This window comes from Cervus canadensis, chromosome 13, assembly GCF_019320065.1.
Source record: "Cervus canadensis isolate Bull #8, Minnesota chromosome 13, ASM1932006v1, whole genome shotgun sequence".
Taxonomy (NCBI): Eukaryota; Metazoa; Chordata; class Mammalia; order Artiodactyla; family Cervidae; genus Cervus; species Cervus canadensis.
The window spans coordinates 74,757,927-74,781,613 of NC_057398.1; the positions used below are offsets into that span (position 1 = coordinate 74,757,927).

At 52.1% G+C, this 23,687-nt stretch overlaps 2 protein-coding genes across 3 annotated transcripts; both read left to right on the top strand.

Moving 5' to 3' along the window:
- The first annotated feature begins 4,648 nt into the window (after positions 1-4,648).
- Positions 4,649-16,485, top strand: GOLT1A (golgi transport 1A). Of its 2 annotated transcripts, none has more exons than XM_043485598.1 (5): positions 4,649-4,805; positions 13,370-13,461; positions 14,230-14,342; positions 15,527-15,590; positions 16,186-16,485. In XM_043485598.1, exons 1-5 carry the CDS (start codon positions 4,781-4,783, stop codon positions 16,222-16,224), a joined length of 333 nt encoding a protein of 110 aa, XP_043341533.1. In that variant the 5' UTR covers positions 4,649-4,780; the 3' UTR covers positions 16,225-16,485. The 2 variants fall into 2 exon arrangements, with proteins under 2 accessions (XP_043341533.1, XP_043341532.1); XM_043485597.1 differs by having other exon boundaries at positions 4,658-4,805; positions 14,164-14,342.
- Positions 16,486-17,686: 1,201 nt separating this feature from the next.
- Positions 17,687-23,457, top strand: KISS1 (KiSS-1 metastasis suppressor). The gene is made up of 3 exons (XM_043486210.1): positions 17,687-17,777; positions 20,698-20,832; positions 23,037-23,457. Exons 2-3 carry the CDS (start codon positions 20,730-20,732, stop codon positions 23,339-23,341), a joined length of 408 nt encoding a protein of 135 aa, XP_043342145.1. The 5' UTR covers positions 17,687-17,777; positions 20,698-20,729; the 3' UTR covers positions 23,342-23,457.
- Positions 23,458-23,687: the final 230 nt, after the last annotated feature.

Genomic DNA, 23,687 nt, shown 5'->3' on the forward strand with positions numbered 1-23,687 from the left:
GAAAAGCAGGTCTCACTCTGGTGGGCAGGGCCATGCTCAGTAAATCTTTAATCCAATTTTCTGCTGATGGGTGGGGCTGTGTTCCCTCCCTGTAGTTTGGCCTGAGGCCAAACTGTGGTGGCCTGATGGCTGTAACGGCAACCTCCTTCAACAGGGCTTACGCCAGCACGCTGAGCCTGCCAGGACTGCTGGAGCCAGTGCCCTGACCCGCACTGTAGCCCCACGCCCCACCAGAGACTCCCACACACACAGGCAAGTCTGGCTCAGTCTCTTGTGGGGTCTCTGCTCATTTCTCCTGGGTCCTGGTGTGCACAAGGTTTTGTTTGTGCCCGCCAAGAGCCTCTGTTTCACCACCACTGTGGAAGCTCTGCTATCAAATCTCACTGCTCTTCAAAGTCAGGTTCCCTGAGGATACTGAATCCCTTTGCTTGGGTAGTCTGGTGGGGCCTGGAACCTTCAGAGCAGTGAGAACTTCTTTGGTATAATTGTCCTCCAGTTTGTGAGTTGCTCGCCTGGCGGCCCGACAGTGGCGCTCATGGCAACCTCCTCCAAGAGGACTTGGGCCACAGGCCACCCCTCCCAGGACTGCTGCTGCCGGAGCCCCTGTCCCTGCAGCAGGCTGCTGCAGGAGGCCCTCAGACACCATGGCAGGTCTGGCCCGCCCCTTGTGAGGTCACTGCTCCTCTCCCTCGGTCCCCGTGCACGCAAGGTTTTGTCTGTGCCCTCCAAGCGTCTCTGGCGGGTATGAGGTTTGATCTTATTTATTTATTTTTTTTCTTTTTTTCACACCCTGGCAAGGACTGAACCCCAGGAAATTGCATTTCTGAGGTCAGAGACTCTAGAATAACAGCACTTCATACAGTTCAGTCTTAATCCCAGATTATGCCCAATTTCAAAATACCACTCCACAGTTAACCTTTGGTGTTGCAGAGGACTGGTTCCAGACCCCTGAAGACACCAGAATCCTCAGACACTCCAGTCCCTCATTTACAATGAACTTCTACATGATGTACACACATCCTCCCGTTCACTTTAACTCATTGCGAGATAACTTTCAACACCTGACCCAGTGCAAGTGCTGTGTATTCAAATAGTTGTCTGTGTGCAGCAAATTCAAGTCTTGCTTCTTGGAACTCTAAAAAATATACTTTCAATCCACAGTTGGTGAATGCAGAACCCATGGATACACACAACTATACACAATTAGGACTGAATTTTTCAAGTTCAGAAACTTCAGTTGAGTGAGTTAGACGCAAACTCAGACCCCACACAAAAACGGACACTGCCAGGGGCCACCTGATGGAGTGAACTGGGACACAGAGCAGAGAAAGTGGAACCCACTTCAATGATGTGGGGGGCACGTGCAACCACACTCAGAAAGTTGGTCCTCAGGAGCACTTCAGGGGCGTGGACAGCAGTCAGGAAGGGCTGCCACCATAACAGAGAAGACCAGCACAAAACCTTAACAGACAGGATCTCCCTCAAGTTCTATTTACAGAGAAAAAACTCTCAAACTGATTTCTGGGAAGAAGTATTTTACCTTTTCACTTTCATAAACACTGAGGTTATTACAAGAAATTATGCATATAATTTAAAAAGACTGAAAGAAAAGGTTTTCCCCAAAGTATGAAAAGTACTCATAAAGATTCAACATTGAAAGTCATTTGTTTTTTCCTAGTTATACACAAGTTTCAGAAGCAAGGACACTCCCAAGTAACTTTCCTCACCTGCCCACATGACCTGGTGCTGTATATTAAGGACTGAAACTCAAGCACCACAGAAAGATGGGAATCAGCCCACTATATTTCAAATTTCTTTGACTCACTGTAAAAAGCATGTTTTCCATGGTAAACCCCACTCACAGGCATGTACACACTTAGTATTGCAAGTAGAAGCAAAAGTTTCAGTTACTCTGCCATGGGTCCGGACTTTCTGGATTCTTCTTTGGGGAGCTCACAGAAGCCTGTGTTATAGGCACTCAACAAGATGGGGAGGTAGCCATCCCTTCCACTTTACACTAGGGAACTCTCCCCAGGTCACTCATAGAGGACCAAGAACCTGGACTTGGGTCTCACAAACATCATATGCTAAACCATGATGCCTTTCTATCTGGCTTTTTTAAAAGTCACTGCCAAGCCTCACTTCTATGATGCCACAACAGGAGTTTTAAGCTACAGTCTATTATAAAAAGTAAACTCTTGAGGGAAAACTACACTGCTCCCAGTCTTCCTAGGAATGGGGGGTGGTTTGGGAGCTAAGAGTAACCCCATAGCTGCCTGCTGTGCTCCCCTGGAGCACAGTAGTGACATCTGGAGCCAGTAATGACCGACCAGATCACGGCTGTTCCGATGAGGGACCCTCGAATCCTGAGCCGCATCCTGTGGGAATCGCCCACAGGCCTGGACAGCATCTGCGTGGAACTCAGCCACCACAACCATCAAAAAGCCAAATGATGGGCTCCAAGCCTGAGGATCGAGCCATCAGTTCCTACCAATTCCGAGTGAATATAGCACGACCCACGGCACTGCGCCTGATGACAGGCTTGCACCCTAAAAAGCAGACACCCTAACTGGAACATGCATTTCTCCACAACAAAGACCCTCGGCCCCTCATCAGAATCTCACAACACACTGCTCAATAACACCCACTACCAGAGGGGGATATCAGGTCAACCAGGGCAGAAAAAAAAATCTGAGGGTGCAAACTCTTTCCGCATATTTGCTTTGCCATGCCCTGGGGTCTGAAATGCAGGCCGACCAGCTATTCTTTCAAAGAGAAACTAAAGATCAGACCAAGAGTTCACCACTTTTGTGACCAGCGGAACTGGCCAGAGAGTCTAACATGATGCAAAACCTAGGGGTAGCCAAAGAAGGGAAGGTGTGGGAGTTACAGAAATGAACCAAAATAACCTAACTACATTTCAGCGAGGTCACACCCATTCTGAAAAAGTTCAATAGAGGCAGGAACTCAGGCTCTCCGCACAAGGACAGCGCCCAGGGCTCTTGGTGCCTGCCAGCGAATTCCTTCACGTCCCTGCACCTTCCTCTCGGCTCTGCTGGGCTTCCCCGGCGCCATCGTGAGGGCTGGCCAGGTGGCACCTTGTCGTGGGACCTGTCCGACAGCTGCTCTCCATCCGGGAGCCTCACTCTCAGGCAAGGAAAAGGGGACTTCTCCAGTCTCCCATTGTGTAAGTGCAGGTTTGGGTCTCCCTCCCCGGAAGCCAGCAGTCTGGTGGTCACTAACTATCCCCATTCCTCCTAAATCTAGGTCACAGGTTGCAGGGTGGCGGGAGGGAAGAAAATGGTGCCCACTGTTACAACATTACTTCTGGAAAACCTTCTCCCCTCTGGCTTTCGGGTGTCTAATTGAAGTCTGCTTCCCTTTTCCAGGACTCCTGAGCCGCTTATTTTGGCCTAGAACGTCGGCTGCCCCACCCCTTACCCGCTAAGAGGGGCGGTGAGGTTTGATCTTAAACGTGACTGCACCCCTCCTACCATCATGTTGTGGCTTCTTTGCCTTTGGTTGTGGGCTATCTCTTTGGGTGGGTTCCAACTTGAATTTGCATTCAGTTCAGTTCAGTCGCTCAGTCATGTCCGACTCTTTGCAACCCCATGAATCGCAGCACGCCAGGCCTCCCTATCCATCACCAACTCCCGGAGTTTACTCAAACTCATGCCCATCGAGTCAGTGATGCCATCCATCCATCTCATCCTCTGTCGTTCCCGTCTCCTCCTGCCCCCAATCCCTCCCAGCATCAGGGTTTTTTCCAATGAGTCAACTCTTCGCATGAGGTGGCCAGAGTACTGGAGTTTCAGCTTCAGCATCAGTCCTTCCAATGAACACCCAGGACTGATCTCCTTTAGGATGGACTGGTTGGATCTCCTTGCCGTCCAAGGGACTCTCAAGAGTCTTCTCCAACACCACAGTTCAAAAACATCAATTTTTCGGTGCTCAGCTTTCTTCACAGTCCAACTCTCACATCCATACGTGACCACTGGGAAAAACCATAGCCTTGACCAGACGGACCTTTGTTGGCAAAGTAATGCTCTGCTTTTTAATATGGTATCTAGGTTGGTCATAACTTTCCTTCTAAGGAGTAAGCGTCTTTTAATTTCATGGCTGCAGTCACCATCTGCAGTGATTTTGGAGCCCAAAAAAATAAAGTCTGACACTGTTTCCACTGTTTCCCCATCTATTTCCCATGAGGTGATGGGACCAGATGCCATGATCTTAGTTTTCGAATGTTAAGCTTTAAGCCAACTTTTTCACTCTCCCCCTTCACTTTCATCAAGAGGCTTTTTAGTTCCCCTTCACTTTCTGCCATAAGGGTGGTGTTGAAAGTGAAGCTGCTCAGTCGTGTCCGACTCTTTGTGACCCCACGGACTGACTATAGCCTACCAGGCTCCTCCATCCATGGGATTTTCCAGGCATGAGTACTGGAGTGTAGGGCCATTGCCTTCTCTGCTCAGGGGATGGGTTGGGGGGAATTACAAGAGTCAGACAGGCGTGGACTTCCCCGCGGGAGGGAGCAGTGCCCTCTGGGAGAAACCAGGAGAGAGACTGTGACTTTAAGCAGCCCTGTATGTGAGTGTATGTGGGTGACTGCGTGTGTATGTGTGCGTGTAGGTGTGTGGATGTGTTGGGAAGTTAATGATTTGCCAGGGGCTCATTTCACAACTTACCAAGGGTCAGCTTCCCTTGAGCATGTACAGGTTCGGTCCTCAGGGCTCCTTGCCCCTGGCCAGCTTCCTCCTGGAGTGTCCCCCAGGCAGCCCTCGACATGATCTCCATCACCGAATGGCAGAGTGAGTGCCGGGGGCTGGGCTGCGCTGCTGAGGGCGCTGGGCTGGGGCGGGGGAGGTACGGCCCCTCCCAGCCTGGCTGGCCCTGGGGAACCTGCAAGGTGACCTCCGGAGCCAGTGGCTGGGAGCTGCCACGTTGGCCTCCCCCAGGCCGCAGGGCCGGGGCCAGCTGGGATCCCTGCTGTCCGGGCCGGGGCTGCTCAGGGCTCCCAGGTAGCCAGAGGCTGCTGCCTGGAGGAACTGGCAGGCTCACCACTTTGATCCCATCCCCATTCAGGGTTCTGAAACCGGGGATACTGCCAGGGTGGACCTGGAAGGCCTCTGCCTATTCAGACTCTTCCCCCCACAAACTCTTAAAGTCTCCTGTAGCCCTGGCACGCTCTGATCAGAAACTAAACTCAAATCCTCTCCCTAAATCACCCTGTCTTCACTCCTAAATGTCTTGCCCATTTCTTCCCGAGAGAGGGCAGGGAGGTAGTCCCCAGGGCTGGGAAAAGTGATGAGAACTGTGGTTCTGTGAGTTTCGCTTGGGTGAGTTACTTAAAGCCAGTGTCTCATCCGTGAACTGGAGATAGTATCCATTCATTCACTGTCTCCTCTATGTGCCAAGCACTGAGGTGGGCACAGTATGCACCAATGGATGAGACAGATATATACCCTGCTTATACTCCAGGGTGAGGAAACAGGTAACTAGCAGATGAAGAGGTCAGTACGTAGTATGTCCTCTGGACATACTGGACATCCTCTGGACAAAAATAAAACAGGGTAAAGAGGCGAGGGAGTGCCGAGTGGGAGGGGTTACTGCTCTGTGTACAGCGGCCACTAAACTGCCCGGGGAAAGTGCTTCTTACAGTGGTGCATGGGAATTGAGGGGGCAAAGCCACGTAGCTGTCTGGAGGGAGAAATCTCGGGAGAGGGGACCACCGGTGCCAAGGCCCTGAGGCATTACGTAGGGACACAAGGAGGCTGGTGTGGCCGAAGCCCACTGAGGGCAGGGGAGAGCGGCAGCAGGCTGGTCAGGAGATCGCCCAGCAGCCAGGCTGCATCCAGACTCCGGCTTTATCTGCAGAAGGTGGGAAACCGTTAGGAGATGTTGTGCAGAGGAGTGATGTGATCTGCTTATGTTTCTAAAAGATCATTCTGAGTACTGGATCGAGGGTAGACAGACTGGAAGGACAGCAACAGAGAGACTGGTTAAGAGGCAGGAGATGGTGAGGGGAAGACCAGTTCTGAGGTGAGAGACGGGGAGACCAGGGTGGTAGCATTGTACTGGGGGGAAATAGTGCTAGATGTGTGCTGAGCAAACTGCTGAAAGGGTTTGCTGGTGGATTGGACGTGGGGTGTGAGAGAAAGAACCCAGGAATGCCTCCAATATTTCCAGCCTGAGCAATTAGAAGGGTTGAGAAGGAAAGCAGGAGTTGGGTTTTAGACATGTTGAGTTTGTGGTCAAATAGGTAGTCAGGTACATGAGTCTGGAATGGAGAGAAATTTGGGAATTGCCAGCATACAGGTAGTATTTAAAACCATGAGATGGGCGCACAGTTTCTCAGCCTCCCCACTACTGACATTTGCGGGCAGGGTAGTTCTTTGCAAGGCAGGAGACCCCGGTTCGCTTCCTGGGTGGGGAAGTTCCCCTGGAAAAGAGACAGGCTGCCCACCTGAGTACGCCTCCCTCGAGGCCTCCCCTGGTAGCTCAGCTGGTAAAGAACCCGGGTTCCATCCCTGGGTTAGGAAGATCCCCTGGAGAAGGGAACTGCTACCCACTCCAGTATTCTGGCCTGGAGAACTCCGTGGACTAGTCCGTGGGGTCACAAAGAGTCAGATGTGACTTACAGTTCTTTGTTTTAGGAGGTCTGTCCTTTCTGTTACAGGATTTTAGCAGCATCCCTGGCCTCTCCCCACTAGATGGCAGGAGCACACTCTCACTACCAACTGTGACCATCAGCCGGTCTATACACCCCCAAATGTCCCCCGGGGAACGGAATTGCCAACCCACCACCTATCAGCCCTCCCCCCACCCGCCGAGGTGAGAAACACTGACCTGGCAGAAAAATAGAGAGAAGAGGGCTCAGACCTGAGCCCATGGACAAGCCTACATTTTATTAAACCAAAATGTGCTAGGTTCTAAGAAGAATGTAAGTCTGTCCTGCAAGAGAGAAAATGAGGCAACCAGATTAAGCCAGGAATGCAGAGTGGACCAGACTTCCCCGGGAAAACCGCCATTCGCGGTGAGACCTGGAGGCGGCGTGTGTGTCGGCCAGACGGCAAGCGGGAAGAAACCGCTTGTACGGAGACCCTAAGGCGGGAAGGTCCGTCCTGGGAGCCAGGATGTGCTCGGGGTGTGGCGGGCAAGGATCCACTCTCACCTGCGCTGCTCCAGGAGATGCAGTCGGACAAGCAGGCCAAGGCCCCTTGACGGGCCTGGGAGCCAAGGCAGGCTGGGAGGACTCTTTCCTTCTAAGCCCACGGGAAGCCAGGACAGATTGTCCGCTGCGCTAGCACAAATAGACTGTATGTTTTCCAAGAGCCCTGACGACCGTATGGAGAAGGCATAACCGGGGCAGGAACGCAGCCTGCCCCCTGGGGAATGTCGCAGAGTACGGGAAAGAGAAAATGGTGGTTTAGAACTAAGTCGTAAGCGTGGAAAGAAATGGACAGCTTTCAAGATACACTTGGGAGGAAGAATCAATAACACTCATCTGTGGATCGAATGCAGAGCGGGTGGCGGAGCTATGAGGCCACTGGGCTTCTGCCTCAAGCTGCTGGGTGGATGGTGATGACATTTTATTCATTTGGGGAAAACTGAGCCAAGTGCAGCTTTGAGGAAGGAAACCAATAACTCAGTTTGGACCTGTTGAGTTCAAGATGTCCTGAAGAGAGAAAAATGTGCAGATATGCCAAGTAGGCAGCTGGATAGGAGTTTGGAAGCTCAGAGGCGGCACGAGCTAGAAAGATAAATATCGACATTGTCAGTACACAGGAGATACTTAAAGAAGTGGGAGTCCATGTGCAACTAGAATGAGAAGAGAAATGAGCTGGAACTGGAGCCCTGAGTAATTCAGACCCCAAGAGGGAGAGAGAGAAGAGGGAGCTGGCAAAGCAGCCTGGGAGGAGCGGCCAGAATAGCAGGAAGAAATCGAGAATATGGTGTCACGGAGCCCACTAGAGGATGCTGCAAGAAGGGGGTGGCCAGCTGCTGACAGAGGAGGCCCGACCCCGTGCTTTGCGTTTGGGTTGTTGGGAGCCCCTGGCCAGAGCAGTTCGTGCAGAGGGGGCGGGGGCAGGAGTGGGTTGGACACTGGTTAAAGTCACTTCTCTAGAGTCGGTCTACTGGGTTCACACCCTGGTTCTGCTGGCTGTGCACCCTTGGGCACACGTTACGACCATTCATGTTCCAGTTTTGTCTGTGAAATGGGCTGAAAACATACCTACCGCATAGGCAGGTATGAAGACAAAATGAGTTAATACAGAGTGCTTAAACTGCCTGACACCGTATGCTCACCAGTGTTAACAATGACTACTATCAGTCACTGCTGTTAATTCTGTAAAGAGAAACAGGCTCTTTCTTTTCCCCTTTCCCTCCTTCCTGAACAATTCAGTCCTAAAACCGTACTGCGGAAGGGGGGCAGTGCCCAGGGCGGGCGTCAGAGCGCGCCCCAGGTTGGAGGGTTCACGCTGGGCGGGGTTCAGCTGGCCAGGAGGAGGGGGGCATCTGGCAGGGTCGGGGTGGGGGCTGGAGAGTCAATTTATGTGGAAGGTCCTGCAGACTCCGACTTGAAGAAACATCCTCAGTAACGGTCAAACTGGAATCGTGCGTCACCTAACAGTAGCAAGAGGAGAACACGGCATCACCTCTTGTTGATATATCTGCATAACCCGAATACAGTCATGTGGAGACATCAGATAGACCCAAATAGAGGGCCTGCTACTGGATGACCGGTTCAGATCTTCCAAGGGTCAAGGTCATGTCAAGGAGAGACTGAAGAACTGTTCTAGACATAACAATCTGAAGAGACATGGCAAGCACATGCCACATGTGACTCTGAACTGGACCTTTTCGCTCTGAATGATATTACAGGGGCAACTGAGGAAACGTGAATGGGGCCTGAGTGCCGGATGGTAGTCATGTATCAGTGGTGATCTCCTGACCTCTCATAAGAGGTTTTTATAGCCGTCATAAAAACTTAAAATATTTTTGTCATTCAGATTGTGGTCTTCCCCCACAATATCCTGGCCCATGTAAAATAATCACAACAAGGTAGAAATACTTCTTGATCCTCAATTTATTTTCTCTTCATGCATGCATGCTCAGTCACTTCAGTCATGTCCAACTCTTTGCAAACCCATGGACCATAGCCTGCCAGGCCTCTCTCTCCGTGGGATTTTCCTGGCAAGAATATTGGAGTGGGTTGCCATGCCCTCCTCCAGGGGATCTTTCTGTTCCAGGGATCAAACCCACCTCTCCTGTGTCTCCTGCATTGCAGGCAGATTCTTTACTGCTGAGCCACCGGGGAAGCCCCTACTGTCTCTGAGGGCAGAAAAATCATGCAACATGGAAAGAACAGAACCTTCATAATGACCAAGGAGGTTGTATTTTTCAGCGTCTTGGGCTCTAAGAGAGTTAATTCGGGCAGGCATTCTAGAAGGTAGAAATAGGAAGCCTGAATAGATTACGGAGATTTGTCAGAAACAGGAGGATTGCCCTTAGTTGCAGATGGATTCTGGTGGTGGGGCAATATGTTGAGAGAAATGATGCTGTGCTGGTTCCTAGCAAATCCAACTCTGCCAAAAGGGAGAACTAATTAGGCTGGTTTTTTTTTTTTTTTTTTTGAATATGAGTTGAATGAGGTTTCAGTCCAAATCTCATTTCTGTATTTTTAATGATTCTTTTAAGGAAAGCCTCTGGCCTTATTTCTATACTGGAACTGGTATTAATTCTCCTCCTAAGATCTGTATGATAACAAGTTGTTTTTGTTTAGTCACTAAGTCGTGTCCAACTCTTTTACGACCCCATGGACTGTAGCCCACCAGGCTCCTCTGTCCATGGGACTTCCAGGCAAGAATACTGGGGTAGGTTGTTATTTCCTTCTCCAGGGGTCTTTCCAACCCAGGGATTAAACCTGTATCTCCTGCATTTCAAGCAGATTCTTTACCCACTGAGCCATGGGCACAGATTAGGAAAAATTAATTACCTGAAAGACAATCGTGTTTCCTTCTCTTTCAGTTGCCTCGTGTTCATAATTCTGTTTCTGTTTTGTTTTCTTAGTTCTGCCTCTTAACAACCAAGCTTTCAACAACTTTTTACAACTCTCTATGGAGACATGGCAGGTTCAATCCCTGGGTCAGGAAGATCCCCTGGAGTAGAATATGGCAACCCACTACGGTATTCTTGCCTGGAAAACTCCATGTACAGAGGAGTCTGGTGAGCTTCAGTCCATGGGGTCACAAAGAGTCGGACGCGACAGACTGACTGAGCACACACACGCATAGAAACATGCCAATAATACCAATTTCACAGAGATGCTAAGGATCAATTCTAAGATGTTAGCTAACAAATCCAGTAAAAAATTTCTCTTTAAAATTTACCTATGTGTTTTCTTTTTTAAAATTAAGCTATTTTTAACAAAGTTATACACGTTGTAATTGAAAAAGACACTCTAGCCCTTTCTCTAGTCATCATATAATTTAAAACAAAAAGAAAATAAGGCATTTTAGCTATATTAAGTAAATAAAGCAAGTTGCAAAACAATATAAACAATAAAATATAAACTTTAAGTTGTACCTCATTAGTGATTTTTAAAAAGGAAGCAACGTGATTCCATTTACCATAGCATCAAAAAGAATAAAATCCTTAGGAATAAACTTAACTAAAGAGGCAAAAGTCTTGTACCCTGAAAACTAAAAAATGTTGCTAAAAGAAATTTTAAAAGACACTAATGTGTAGAAAGACCCATATTTGTGGATTGGCAGAATATATTGTTAAGCCGTCAATACTACCCAAAGCAGTCTACAGATTCAATGCAATTAATCTAGCAAAATCCCAATGACATTTTTTGCAGAAATAGAAAAATTCATTCTTAAATTCACATGGAATCTCAAGGAATCTTGAATAGCCAAAGCAATCTTGAAAAAGAACAAAGTTGGAGGTTTCAAACTTCTTGATTTCAAAACTTATTATAAAGCTACAGTAATCAAAACAGTGAGACTGGCATGAAGACAAACATAGAGACCAATGGAATATAAGAGAGAGCTCAGAAATAAACCCTGGCATATATGGGCACATGGTTTTCAACAAGGGTACCAAGACCATTCAGTGGAGAAAGGACAGTCTTTTCAACAAATGATGTTGGGAAAACTGGATATTCACAGGCAAAAGAATGAAGCTGGACCCTTATCTTATGCCACATGTAAAAATTAAAGTTCATTTTAGCTCTAAGTAAGATCTAAAACAGTTCTTAGAAGAAAACATAAGAGAAAAGCTTCACAATGCTAGAATTGGCAATTATTTCTTGGGTGTGATACCAAAAGCTCAGGCAACTACAGAGAAAATAGAAACACTGGACTATATAAAAATTTAAAACTCCTGTGCATCAAAAGATACAAGAGAGTGAAAAGGCAACCTATAGAATAGGAGAAAATATTAGCAGATCATATATCTGATAAGGGGTTACTATCCAAAATATATAAAGTACTCCTATAAGTGAACAAAAACATCCAAACAACCTGTTTTAAAAATGAGCAAAGGCCTTAAATAGACACTTGTCCAAAACAGATATACAAATGACCAATAAGGGCATGAAAGATTCTCAACATTAGTAACCATCAAGGAGATGCCAACCGCAGCCTCAGTGAGATGCCACTTCACACCCTTTGGGGCCGATGCTATCAGAAACAAAACAAAGCAAAAAGCAGAAAGTGACAAGTGTTGGTGAGGTTGCAGAGAAGTTGGAATCCCTTGTGCATCACTACTAGGAACGTAAAATGGCGTAACTTCTGTGGGAAGTAGTATGGTGGTCTCTCAAAAAATTAAAAATAGAACTACCATATGACCCGGCAATTCCACCTGTGGATATAAACCCAAAAGTGAAAGTAGAGTCTCAGAGAGGTATTTGTTCACCTGTGCTCACAGCAGCATTATGTATAATAGCCAAAAGGTAGAAGCATCCCAAGTCCATCCACAAATGAATAAATGAAATGTAGTATGCATACAATAGAATATTATTCAGTCTTAAAAAGGAAGGATTTCTGACACATGCCATAAAATGAATCAACATTGAAGACATTGTGCTGAGTGAAATACACCAGTCACACAAAGGCAAGTACTGTATGATTGCAATCATATGAGGCACCTAGACTAGTCAGAATCACAGAAACAGAAAGTGCATACAGTGGTGGTTGCCAAAGGTGGGGGCGGGGGGGAGGTGCAGCCAAGGAGTCTTCCAGTGGGTAGTCTCGGTGTTGTGAGATGAAAAGAGTTCTGGATGTGGGTGGTGGTGAGCGTGTACCAAGGTGAATGTACTTAATACCCCTGAACTGAACACCTAAAGATGTAAAGGTGGTAAACTTTATGTGTATTTTGTTGTAATTTAACGTGAAATTTTCAACTTGATTCAATTTCAAAATGAAGCAACACAATGAACTGTCATTTGTTGACTACCAGAGAGGCACAGATAAAGTAAAATGAAGGTTTAAGAGAAAATAAACTTCGTATCCCAAACATCCTGTACAACTGTGTTGGGCTCCCTGTGTTGGCTCTAAGCCAACTGCTACAGTTCAAGAACAAGGAAAGCAAAGTAAAAGGCACACTGCTGTTGGGGCCCACCTGGCGCAAACAGCCTGGTCACTGTTAGGGCGTGAAGTCAGGGCCTGGGAGCTGTGTGGTGGGGCAATCGCTTTGCTGGCTGCGGCACAGACTTCCAGGTGACGAGCGCGTTTCTGGTCCATGACTTCTCTTTCCCTTTCAAGTGTGATGGGTCGTCACTGCAAAGCCGGGGACCAGAGCAGTTCAGAGAAGAAAGGAGAGGCTGTGAGAATTATCAGGAGGACAGGCCTCCTGAGAAATAGGACAGGCCAGCTGGGCAGGTCTGAGATACTATGGCAATGTGGCTATGAGTCTTTGGTGGTACTCTTTGACCCGGGTGTGAGTTGGCATCAAGTGGCTTCTAGCTATAAGGAAACAGGAACAGAGCAGACAATGGGTTGTGTTCAGCCAGAGTCACAACCCTGATAATGATCTAGCAGACAAGAAGAAATCTTGAAAATCTTGAAGAGGAAACTGAAAATAGAAAAAGCAATGAGGCCAGCACTAGCTACCTGTGGAGTGGTGGTGAGGGCAGGATGTGGGCAGAACCGAACAGCAGTTTCCAGGAGCTAAACGGAGGTTTGTGCCCACCCTCCCCTTCCTTCCCATCCTTCTCTGAGAGCATGGAAGCCAAGACTCCAGGATGACAACAGAGCCACCCCACCTCCTACCCCCAGAGGGCACCTGTCCAGGGGCGATGGGGGAGCTGAAGCATCCCAGCTTGCTCCCCAAACCCATCCCACCACAACTTCCTTGCCCATTGCAGAGATTGGCGTGGGCACTGCTGGCTTCGGCATCTTCTTCATCCTCTTTGGAACACTCCTGTACTTTGATTCGGTGCTCCTGGCCTTCGGAAATGTGAGTCTTCCAGCCCTGTGAACCAACCTGAGGTCTCCACTGCCGGGAGGGTCAGCACCGAGTTTACTCAGATCGGGTCCAGCCAGGCATCGTGTGCCACCTTCGTTGGGCAGGCAAGGGGTGGAGGCTGGGGATGGACAATAAGGCCTCCTGGGCACAGAGAACCTGAGGACCTGGATTCTCATGCTAAGCTCCAGGTGAGGCCCTGGGTTGGGGGTGGGGGGTGGGAACTCAGATGATTCGAGACCCAGTCTGACAGGAGCCCGAGGCACTCACAGGGCGGCGGAGTGGAGGCCCCGGGCTCCGCCAGCTCCCTGGGACTCGGGTGTGGCTGCCCAACCTACTGAGGCCTGGCTTTCAGCCTCTGTAAGACGGAGAGTCTTTTCCGCCTTACTTGGGAGGTGTGACGAAAAATGATATCATACGGGAGGAAGTGCTTGGGACCCAAGAAACCAGGCTGAGCTGGGTGACAAGCTAGAGGCCTTCAATGCCCCTGGCCCCCTGCCTCTGGGCCCTTCTGCCCCTCACGAGCCCCAGCCACTCGGGGCTCCTTCCGGCTCGGCCTCGCAGATACCGTCGGCCTGTGAAGGAGCAGGTCCCGCCCCGCCGCCGATGCGGATCCTGCCGGCCACTGACTCGGGGGTGGGGGGCGCGGAGCCAGCGTGCTCGCTCTCACCGGCCCACCGCTCTCGCCCCCCACAGCTGCTGTTCCTGACTGGCCTCTCCCTCATCATCGGCCTGAGGAGGACGTTCTCCTTCTTCTTCCAGAGGCACAAACTCAAGGGCACCAGCTTCTTCCTGGGGGGCGTGGCCATCGTCCTGCTGCGCTGGCCTCTCCTGGGCATGATCCTGGAAACCTATGGCTTCTTCAGCCTCTTCAGGTGAGAACAGGTCCCGGGCCTCGCGATCAGCACTCCAGGGCCTCTGAGCAGCTGAGCTCAGGCTCCAGCGGGTGCGGGCAACGTGTGGGCAGTGCATACGGTAGCCGGACTTTATCCCGAGAGAGGCGGGAGACTCAGAAGGGCTGGAAACAGGGCGGCACCTGGTGGACACTGCGAGCTGGAGGGGCCGGAACACCCACCAGCAAACACGGAGCGCCTGCCTGTGCCCGGCGCCCCACCCGGCACCAGCAGGCGGCCCAGGGCCTGCGCAAGCCGAGCAGCCAGACGGCGCGGGACGGTGACGCGCATCCGCGAAGCCCTCACACGCGCCAAGCAGGCTCACAATTCCCTTTCATTCTGGCATCTCCACCGCCCACTATAGGGCTGTCCTCTTGTAGATGAGAAAACCAAGGCCCAGAGAGCCTGCCTCTGCCTGAACCCTCACAAGGAGCATGCAGAGGATCTGAACTTGATCCAGGTGTGGGTCAAAAGTGCGAGTGGGGCCTCTGCAGACGCAGTAGTTCTAGCCAAAAGTAAACCTAGACAAAGACAGCTTGCAGCAGCATTGAAGGGGGAAGAAAATCACAGCTATCAGAGACCTCAGAAATGCAAGTGGACCTCAGGGAACCGAGGTCCAAGGAGAGGAAATAGTCAGCCAGAATTCAGATCTCTATTCCCTCCCCACACCAGCCTCTGCGCCCCCAAGTCCTTTGGAGGGTCACCATTCTTGCCAGGGGAGGGGATGGTAGGGGAGGGGTGCCAGGTGTCGGGGAGAATAAACAGCACAGCCTCCAACGGTGATCCATGCCCGGGGCCGGGAAACCTGCGGCAGGCGGTTCACAGCCGGTCTAGGGAGAGACGACTAACAAAAATAAACACTTCCCAAGCATTTCTTTGTGGAGATGTGGGTGATATTATTATCATATTCCATTTTACAACTGGAAACAGATTCGGGGGTGTTAAGGAATTTGCCCAAGTTTGCACAGGGCCAGTGAGAGGTGGAGCGCAGATGGGACATCCGTAACTAGTCCACCTACTGCCTCTTGAAAAGCCGCGGTGCAGAGCCAATGCCTGCCCAGGGTCCGAGGCCCTGCTCTCCCGGGAGCCAAAGCTGGAGCCTGTAGCGGGACCTCAGCCTCCCCCCCGGTGCATCCCTGAGCCCCTCTCCGCCTCTCTGCTCCTAGGGGCTTCTTCCCCGTCGCCTTTGGCTTCCTGGGGAGTACCTGCAACATCCCCTTCCTGAGTGCGGTAAGTGAATCATGTGCATGGCTTGGTGGTGGTCCTTGGGGAGGGGGAAGCACACGGACTTGGTGAAGCTGCTCCCCAAGTGCAGAGGATCCTTTCCCATCTCCCCCCAAAACCCTCCCCGGCTGGCCCGTCTCAGCCCCTCTTCCCAATAAGAGTGGATGAGGGTTCTGTGGGCATTGGGAATGGTGTTGGTCAACAGCTCCCTGTTAGAGCCAAAGAAAAGGAACCTTGGGGGTCTCGGTGACCCCGCAGAAAGCGCCAGATCCCTGGGGAACTGGCTGACTCTGGGCTCCGGGTAGAGAGGATGTGTGACATCCCGTGAGAACAGAAACGGTGGTGTCTCTGTCCTCTTCTTGGGGCGGGGGTCCCCGGCCCCCGGCCCTCCCCTCTCTGAGGCACCTGGCAGAACACAAGCCCCTAGAAGCCCAGGAAGGCCCTGGGCCACCCCTCAGCACGCCCGCCCCGGCACGCCCCCGTGGCCCCCCTCCATACCTGCACCTGGCGCTCCTGGCTCTCAAGGCCTGCTTCATAATAACCTGGATATTGAGTCTGCTCCCCACTCTTTGTCTGCAGTAATGATTCTTGCCTCCCACAGCTGTTCCGGAGGCTTCAAGGCACCAGTTCAATGGTCTGAAGAGCAGAGATGCACTCCTTGAACTTGGATCACTGGGCGAGGGGGCTGGAAAGGAAATGGGAGACATCTCACAGGCGCCCACCCAGCACTGACTCATCCCCCTGATGCATCCGGACCTCTCCAGGTCCAGAAGGACGGACGGAGCTGAGGGACTGGCCTTGATCCCCAAGTCAATGCAGGAAGCCGTCAGGACTGCTGGGAACAGAGACCCAGGGCCCACGAGAGGAAAAGCAAAGATTAAATCCCCAAGCTGTGAATGTGCCTGAGACTCAGTGTCTCTAGCCCATTAAGCCCACCCTCTGACTCAGGGTAGGCCCACAGACATCATTCTACCTGAGGAGGGTCAGGCCAGCCCTTACGGCTCATCATTAAACGCTGTTTACCAGCCCTAATGAGGGAGATAAGATGTTTGCAGGCCCCTATTAGCGGCAGCTGTTAAACAAGGAATGAGCATTAATCCCCAGGATGGTGGGAAGTGCTTCCCAACTATCGACTAGGTGGATGTCTGCATAGCGCACTCACCAGGTAGCTTCTGTGCTGGGGTAGAATGCTGCTCCCCTACTTCCAAGAGCCCCAGTCCGTCCTGGGAAGCCCCCGTCTAAGGGTACAGCACACTCTTTCTCAAGGAAGAGTCAGGAATCCCCTGCAACGAGTACATTTAATACGTTTCTGTGAGGGCCCTATGTCTGTGCAGAACAAGGGAGCGGGTGCTGAGGGTGCAAAGGAAAGCAGACCTCCCCACTTCAAAGAGAGGTTCACGGCGATTTCAGAATGGCGAGACTGTGGCGTCACAGGATATGACCGAGGGGCTGCAGAAGCCGCACCTCACACACACCACACTCACCTGGAGGGCTCTCCTCAGTTCCCCCAGCAATTCCCAGGGACACCCGCCTTCTAGAACTGCCGTTTCGTGCCGCCTTCCTAGCTGGCTGCTCACATGTCTGTCTCGCCCATCTGACCACGGCACGTTCGTCTCCAAACCCTGGCCTGAGCTCAGGAATTGTGTGGGGAAAGAAGGGAGCAGAGAAGAAAAGAGACAATCCCCCTACCAGGCCCCGGACCCCAGCCCCCAACCCAGGAGCCGCCGTCTGGTCAGAGACCCCAGCTGAGCTGCCAGAGCTGGGGGCCTCGGGGGACAAGGTGTGCTGAGCCTCCCCCAGCCCTCAAACAGTCCCTTTCCATGTTGTTTGGGGGCAGAGTGGATCTGTGAGTGGGCCTCGGGAGAAGCAGGTGAGGAGGTTGCAAAGAACTATTAGGAATCAGAAAGCCAGCCCTGGAAGACTCCTGGAGAGGGAGGGAAAGGCTGATTTTAGCCACAGGCACCAGGAGGCAGGAGCCAGCAGCAGGCAGCGGGAGGACTCCACTCTCCGAGGGGACGGGGTGGGGGGGCAGAGGTGGGTGTGTGCCTGGAGACGTCACCCTGGGCTTTATAAGGGCCGTGATCAGGGCGCCGGTGAGCGCGAGCCCAGGAGCCCAGCTCGCCTCCCTCCAGGTGCCCTACTGCCCAAGCGGTGCCATCACTCGGAGACCCCTCAGGACACAGCCAAGGCAAGGTAGGTGGCCTGCAGCCCCCACAGCAGCAGAGGGGTCTGGCTGGACCCAGGGAGGCTCCCAGGGTGGGAGCAGGCATGTGTCCAGGCAGGCAAAAGGGGTGCTGGTCTTCCCTCTTGACTGGAATGTCAGGGTAAATCCACTGACTTGCACTTTATGAGACCAGGACCTTGGGGTTACTTTCTGGGAAGTGAATGCAGTGAATGAGCTCCCCATGGCTGGGATGAGGGGTCACAGAGGCATCTGGAGGGACCTGGGGAACACCAGGGGCTCCTCTGGGCAGTTCCCCTTTGCGCAGATGGCAAACACAGACGTAAACAGCTCCTGAGTGCCCTGCCAGCCCCGGCACTAGGAGATGGGGTCACCTCAGAAGGGAGCCACCCCGCCCCCCAAGAGCTTTCCAAGCAAGCCTGGAATTTCTGTTACTCTCTAGGTACAAAACTCCTGGGACAGAGGGACCACAAAATTGCCACTTGTGGCCCTTGGAAGCTGATGGTGCTTTTCCAAACAATTCAGTTCTTCCACATGTTAAAAGCCCCTGTGCTGGGCAGGAACCAAGAGCTGGGTGTGTGTGTGTGTGTGTGTGTGTGTTGGGGCCAGGTAGTAGGGGAAAACCAAGGTTCTCACAAGGCGCCCATGGCAAGCACTACCTCTGCTGGGATGGGGAGGAAGCAATACAAGTGAGAGGAGCACGGAGGAGGAGCACCACCTTCTAACCACACAGCTTGCCCACTGCCCCCTTCCTCACGCACCACCCTGCTTCTGAAGAGCAGCCTGAATTCTCCATCCAAAACGCTCACCTACACACACTCCAGTCTGGCTCACACTGCTCCGGGATGAAGCCCCTGGCGGCCCCTTTCCCAGCCGCATCACTCACTCTCTCCCCAGCAAAGACCCACCCCCTGGCAGGCTGGAGGGCGGCACCTCCCTCTACACCTGGCTTCGGCTTCCTTGCTGGGACTGCCGTCGATGAACCTTTACTCACCAGGCTGATCTGTGCTCAGAGACAGCTCAGGCGCCACCCCTGCAAAAAACCTGCCTGGCCTCTCCAGGTCAGGTTCCCAAGGGCTCTGAAACACCCCCGGGGAAGCCTGTGGTGCTGCCTGGCTTGCCACCAACTTGTCTTTCCTTATGTTTGTTGGACAACCTCAAAGTGCCTGATGACTTTTTCAAAGAGAAATCAGACTTGGGAGCTGGAAGAGCTAGAGGGGCGCAGTGGAGGATGAGAAGGGAAGAGGGTGAAAAGGGGGTGAGAATCTCCCCCACCCCACCCATGTACTCACAAGCCTCCGGTCTATCACTGGCCATGTTACCTTGAGACGTTCTGCTTATGACTCAATTTCTTGTGCTAGACCTCAGGGGGAGGCCCAGGGGAAGGTGTGCAATACCTGGTTGTTGTTATCAAGAATGATTTCTGAACTGACCTGGACCCTGTGCACCCGGGGTCTAAAGCCACAAAAGAAAAAGCTTTACACTGTTCTCTCTAGTGGACTGAACCTGTCTCCACTCCACACCCTGCCCCAGGCCTTAAGGCCGGTGCAGAAAGCAATGATCTGGGTTTCAGGGTATCACAGAGTCAAAGTGTACAAGGAAAGTGACCATCTGAGGGGACAGTTGGTGGCCAGTCTGATCCAATGCTCTTATTTTTCACACGTAACAATAAGATCCAGAGATGGGGGGTGGACTTGTTCTAATCTCACAGGAGGGAGGGAGGAGCTGCAGCCAGATTTGAGTCCTTCTGATACCATTTGTATCCTACCCCATGCTTGCATCTCGGAGGGAGCAGGAGGGGACCAGGGCGTAGGAGCAAGAACAGAGGGACGGGTGGGCTCAGCAACCACTGGCAGCTGACGGGCACAAACAGGAGTCCCCCCACCCACTTGCCCCTTGACCGCAGAGGGAGGGTCCGGCCTTAGATCTGGCACCAACACCCGTTCTGCTCAGCCTGCTGTGCTGCCTGGCTCTCCACCAATTTGTCTTCATTACATTTGTTGGACAATCTCAAAGTGCCTGATGACTTTTTCAAAAAGAAATCAGCCTTGGGAGCTGGAAGAGCTGGAGGGGGGCGGTGGAGGATGAGAAGGGAAGGGGGTGAAAAGGGGGTCAGAGTCTACAGCTCCCACCTCAACAGCCAAGATCATACAGTCAGTTAAATCCATACCCTCTCAGGGCCCACAGAGAAGAGAATATGGAGACAATTGACCTGATACATCAGGGAAAGCCTTTTTCTCTTTCCTGAATTATAGGCAATAAGACAATTTAATGATGGTTTTCAAGGCTATGAAGGGTTATAAGCGCAAGCAAGATGATTACCTCTTCCTTTTATCTTGAAAAAGGAAAAAAAAGAAGTCCCTATGACAGCAAGAGGGACTGGGCCGGGGTCAGAAAGGCACGTTCTAGCTGGGAGAGCGGAGCACAGAGAGCTGTGATTCACGCAGAGCCCAGCATGCAGGCAGAAGCGCCCGCTCCCAGGCTCCAGGGACACGGCTGGTTGCCCCACCTCACTCAGCCCCTCCCTGCTCACTGTCACCTGCATCTCACTCCTCGTTTCCCAACACTCCTCTCAAGCAAACCTGAAGTTCAGAACCCTGGCCATTTCCCAACCTGAGCAGTCCTGCCCCTTCCTCCAGTATGGATCCTCCCTCCCTTCTTTCCTTCCTAACTCTACCGGCCTCACCCGGCAGGAAGCCCTCCCTGAGATCCTCACCTAGCATGAGTTTAGCTTGAACTGTACGGCGCAAGGGGTCTCAGTCCTATTTCCATGCTGCGTCGGTTCAGGCTCATCCCCGCATGGGGGGCTTCCGAGGGCAGGGCCGTCCCCTCCCTTCCAGGTGCCTGCTTCACGCGGGGCCCTACCCCCGTGCCTAGCCCAGACAGCAAGCCTAACCCTGTTCCTCCTCCCTCTCTCTGTCTTGGCCTCAGGGCACTTCCAGGACCTGCATCTTCTCACCAGGATGAACCTGCTGCTTTCCTGGCAGCTGATGCTTCTCCTTTGTGCCACCTCCTTCATGGAGACATTAGAAAAGGTGGTGCCCATGGAGAATCCTAGAACCACAGGTATGAGTTGTCTGGGAAGAGGGTTGGGAGGCAGCAAGAGAACTGATGCAAAATGAGAGTCGCCATATTTTTCAGATAGGGCTAATCCATTGATGTGAATTTAAAGCTGCACAATGGAAACCTAAGACTGGCCCATGCAGCACAGATAGGGGCCCCCACTAACCTTGCAAGCAAGAGAGGGGTTTCTGCTGTTGTAGACATCAGGAGGCTCACCCAAGTTCATGTGCTTGCTAACCACTGAGCGCCTTCATGGTCTTCTCTGCTCTGTGCCGACCACTTCTGTGCAGATCTGCTGGGAAGGCATTTACTATGCAAGTCTATCTTATCAGTCACATCAGTTCCTTTATGGGGAATTTGAAAAAAAAAAAAAAAACCCCTACACAAAAGGATAGATCCTTAATACCTCTCAATCTTATGAGTTCATTGTGGAATTGAAGACCTGGAGAAACTGAGGCCCAAAGAGGTAAATAAACCTTCCCAAAGTCACTCAATCCCAGGCTGCAGAAACCCAGCAGGTGCTGATCTCCCCCAAGAGTGCCCTCTACAGGGCGTGAGCTAGGACAGTGCTCATCCCCAAGTCAGGAATCAAGGTTTAACACTGCTGGGTGGTCAGCCTGGCCTCTTAGGACCTCTGTTCCTCTCCAGCTATGGAACTTGCAGCATTCTTTCCACACACAAGATGTCACTGTGCCCATAAGATACCCCAAAGCGGGCTTCCCTGGTGACTCAGTGCTCAAGAATCTGCCTGCCAGTGCAGGAGACACGGGTTTGATTCCTGACTTGGGAAGGAGCAACTAAGCCCAAGCACCACAGCTATTGAGCCTGTGCTTTAGAGCCCAAGAACCACGGCTACTGAAGCCCACACACTTGAGAGCCCGGACTTCACAAGAGAAGCCACTGCTATGAGTAGCCCCCCTACCACAACTAGAGAGTGGCCCCTGCTCGCTGGAGCAAGAGAAAGCCCACGGGCAGAAGACCCTGTGCTGCCAAAAATAAAATAAATTTAAAAAAAAGATATCCCAGTGCAAAGAGGTCATGGACCCGGGTATCCTTTGCCAAGAACGTCTCTCCTGGGATCAGGTGCTCTTTCTGGGTGAGGGAGGATCCCCCGGAGAACAAGGTCATCAGAGCCCTGGGGACACTGAGCTCTTGGCTCTTTTTGGCAAAAGCTTTTAGGTGATGCTAAAAACAGTGATGCCTAAGCAGTGACCCACCTGCTGGGATGATGGCTGCAGCTGGAAAAGAGGTCAGTGTCCCTCCCATCCCAGCCAGGCCCAGGGCCCTCCTAGAAAGATTCTCACTCACCCTGGGCCAGACTCACCCACGCTCCTCTTCTCCAGAGCGTGCCAGGGCACTGAAGAGCAGGGCTCAGAGTCAACTCTCCCCCTCCACCCAACACACACCCACTCACCCCAGACCACATTTCCACCTCTCCCTTGCCACAGCTGGCTGGGCCATTGTCTCCCGGGAGCTAGCTGCACTATCTTACTGCTAAAAATTTAATGAACTTAATGAGCCTTGCTTGTGAAGTGCCTTCCAAGTTAGCCTCATTAGCCCTCAGTATGAAGGGGAGAGATTACATGTGGTGTAGGGGAGGCATGCTGGTTGAGGCGACCCAATTTCCCTTCTTTGCTGAAGTCCTGATATAGCTTATTAGGGGTCACATTTGTTGAGGGTGTGGGAGCACAGTGGTCTTTGCTTGGCTTTCTTCATTTGTTTAACTGCAAGGCTTTCATTAGCTTTTATACATTTAACAAGGCTTTTTGAGGCCCTGCTATGAGCAAGGCACTGTTTTCAAGACTCTGAGACTCAGATGAGTGGACATGGCCCCGACCACCCCAAGGAGCTTGGTCTAGTAGCAGCCTGATGAAAAGCAGGGGTAGAGGGCCAGCCAGCCAGCCGCGAAGAGGAGTGAAGCTGATTATTTTGAAGCTCTATCCTGCTTGCTTCCTTAAAAAAAAAAGAAAAAAATGAATTCAATGTAAAAGACGCTCAAGAAAATCCTGTGAAATATCTGAAACCATAGCTATGTGGAAGGAGAGAGGAGCAAACGGACGAGCCACCCAAGCCAAGATGCCGGAGCGCTGAGCTTCCTGGGGGTCAAGGGACAAAAGGGAAGCCGAAGATGCGGATGTGAGGAGGTGGTCCAAAGCCTCTCTCCGGGCCCTCGCCTCACTCAGCCTCTCCCTGTGGCTCTGTCCTAGGCTCGCAGCTCGGACCCGCGACGCTCCAGGCGCCCTGGGAGCAGAGCCCGCGGTGCGCGGCGGAGAAGCCCGCAGCAGCCGGGCCTCGGCCTCGGGGGGCCGCGCTGTGCCCTCCTGAGAGCTCCGCGGGCCCCCAGCGGCCGGGCCCGTGCGCCCCCCGCAGCCGCCTGATCCAGGCCCCGAGGGGCGCGGTGCTGGTGCAGCGGGAAAAGGACGTGTCCGCCTACAACTGGAACTCCTTTGGTCTGCGCTACGGCAGGCGGCAGGCGGCGCTGCCCGGGGGCCGCGGTGCAGCGCGGGGCTAAGCGCGGAGGTGGGGCCTTCACCTCCAGGCCCACCCGGGCCGGAGCCGGGCGGGCAGGGCAGGGCTGTCGACCTGCAGTTTGTGTCCCGAAGCAATAAAGGAAATACTGCCGACTCACCTGCGTGTGACCTGGGGCTCATTTTTGCAGGTGGCCGGGATGAGATAGTTCCCCTTGTCTCCCAACTGCATCTCTAGCTGGTTTTAAGGTGGTGGGCTTATCATCTTATCAAGGTCAGTGCTTTTCAAACTAGAGGTGGTGAAGGACCAGCTTGTTTTCCCCTCAATGGGCCAGATCAGTACTTCTACACACACACACACACACACACACACGCACACACACACAATCT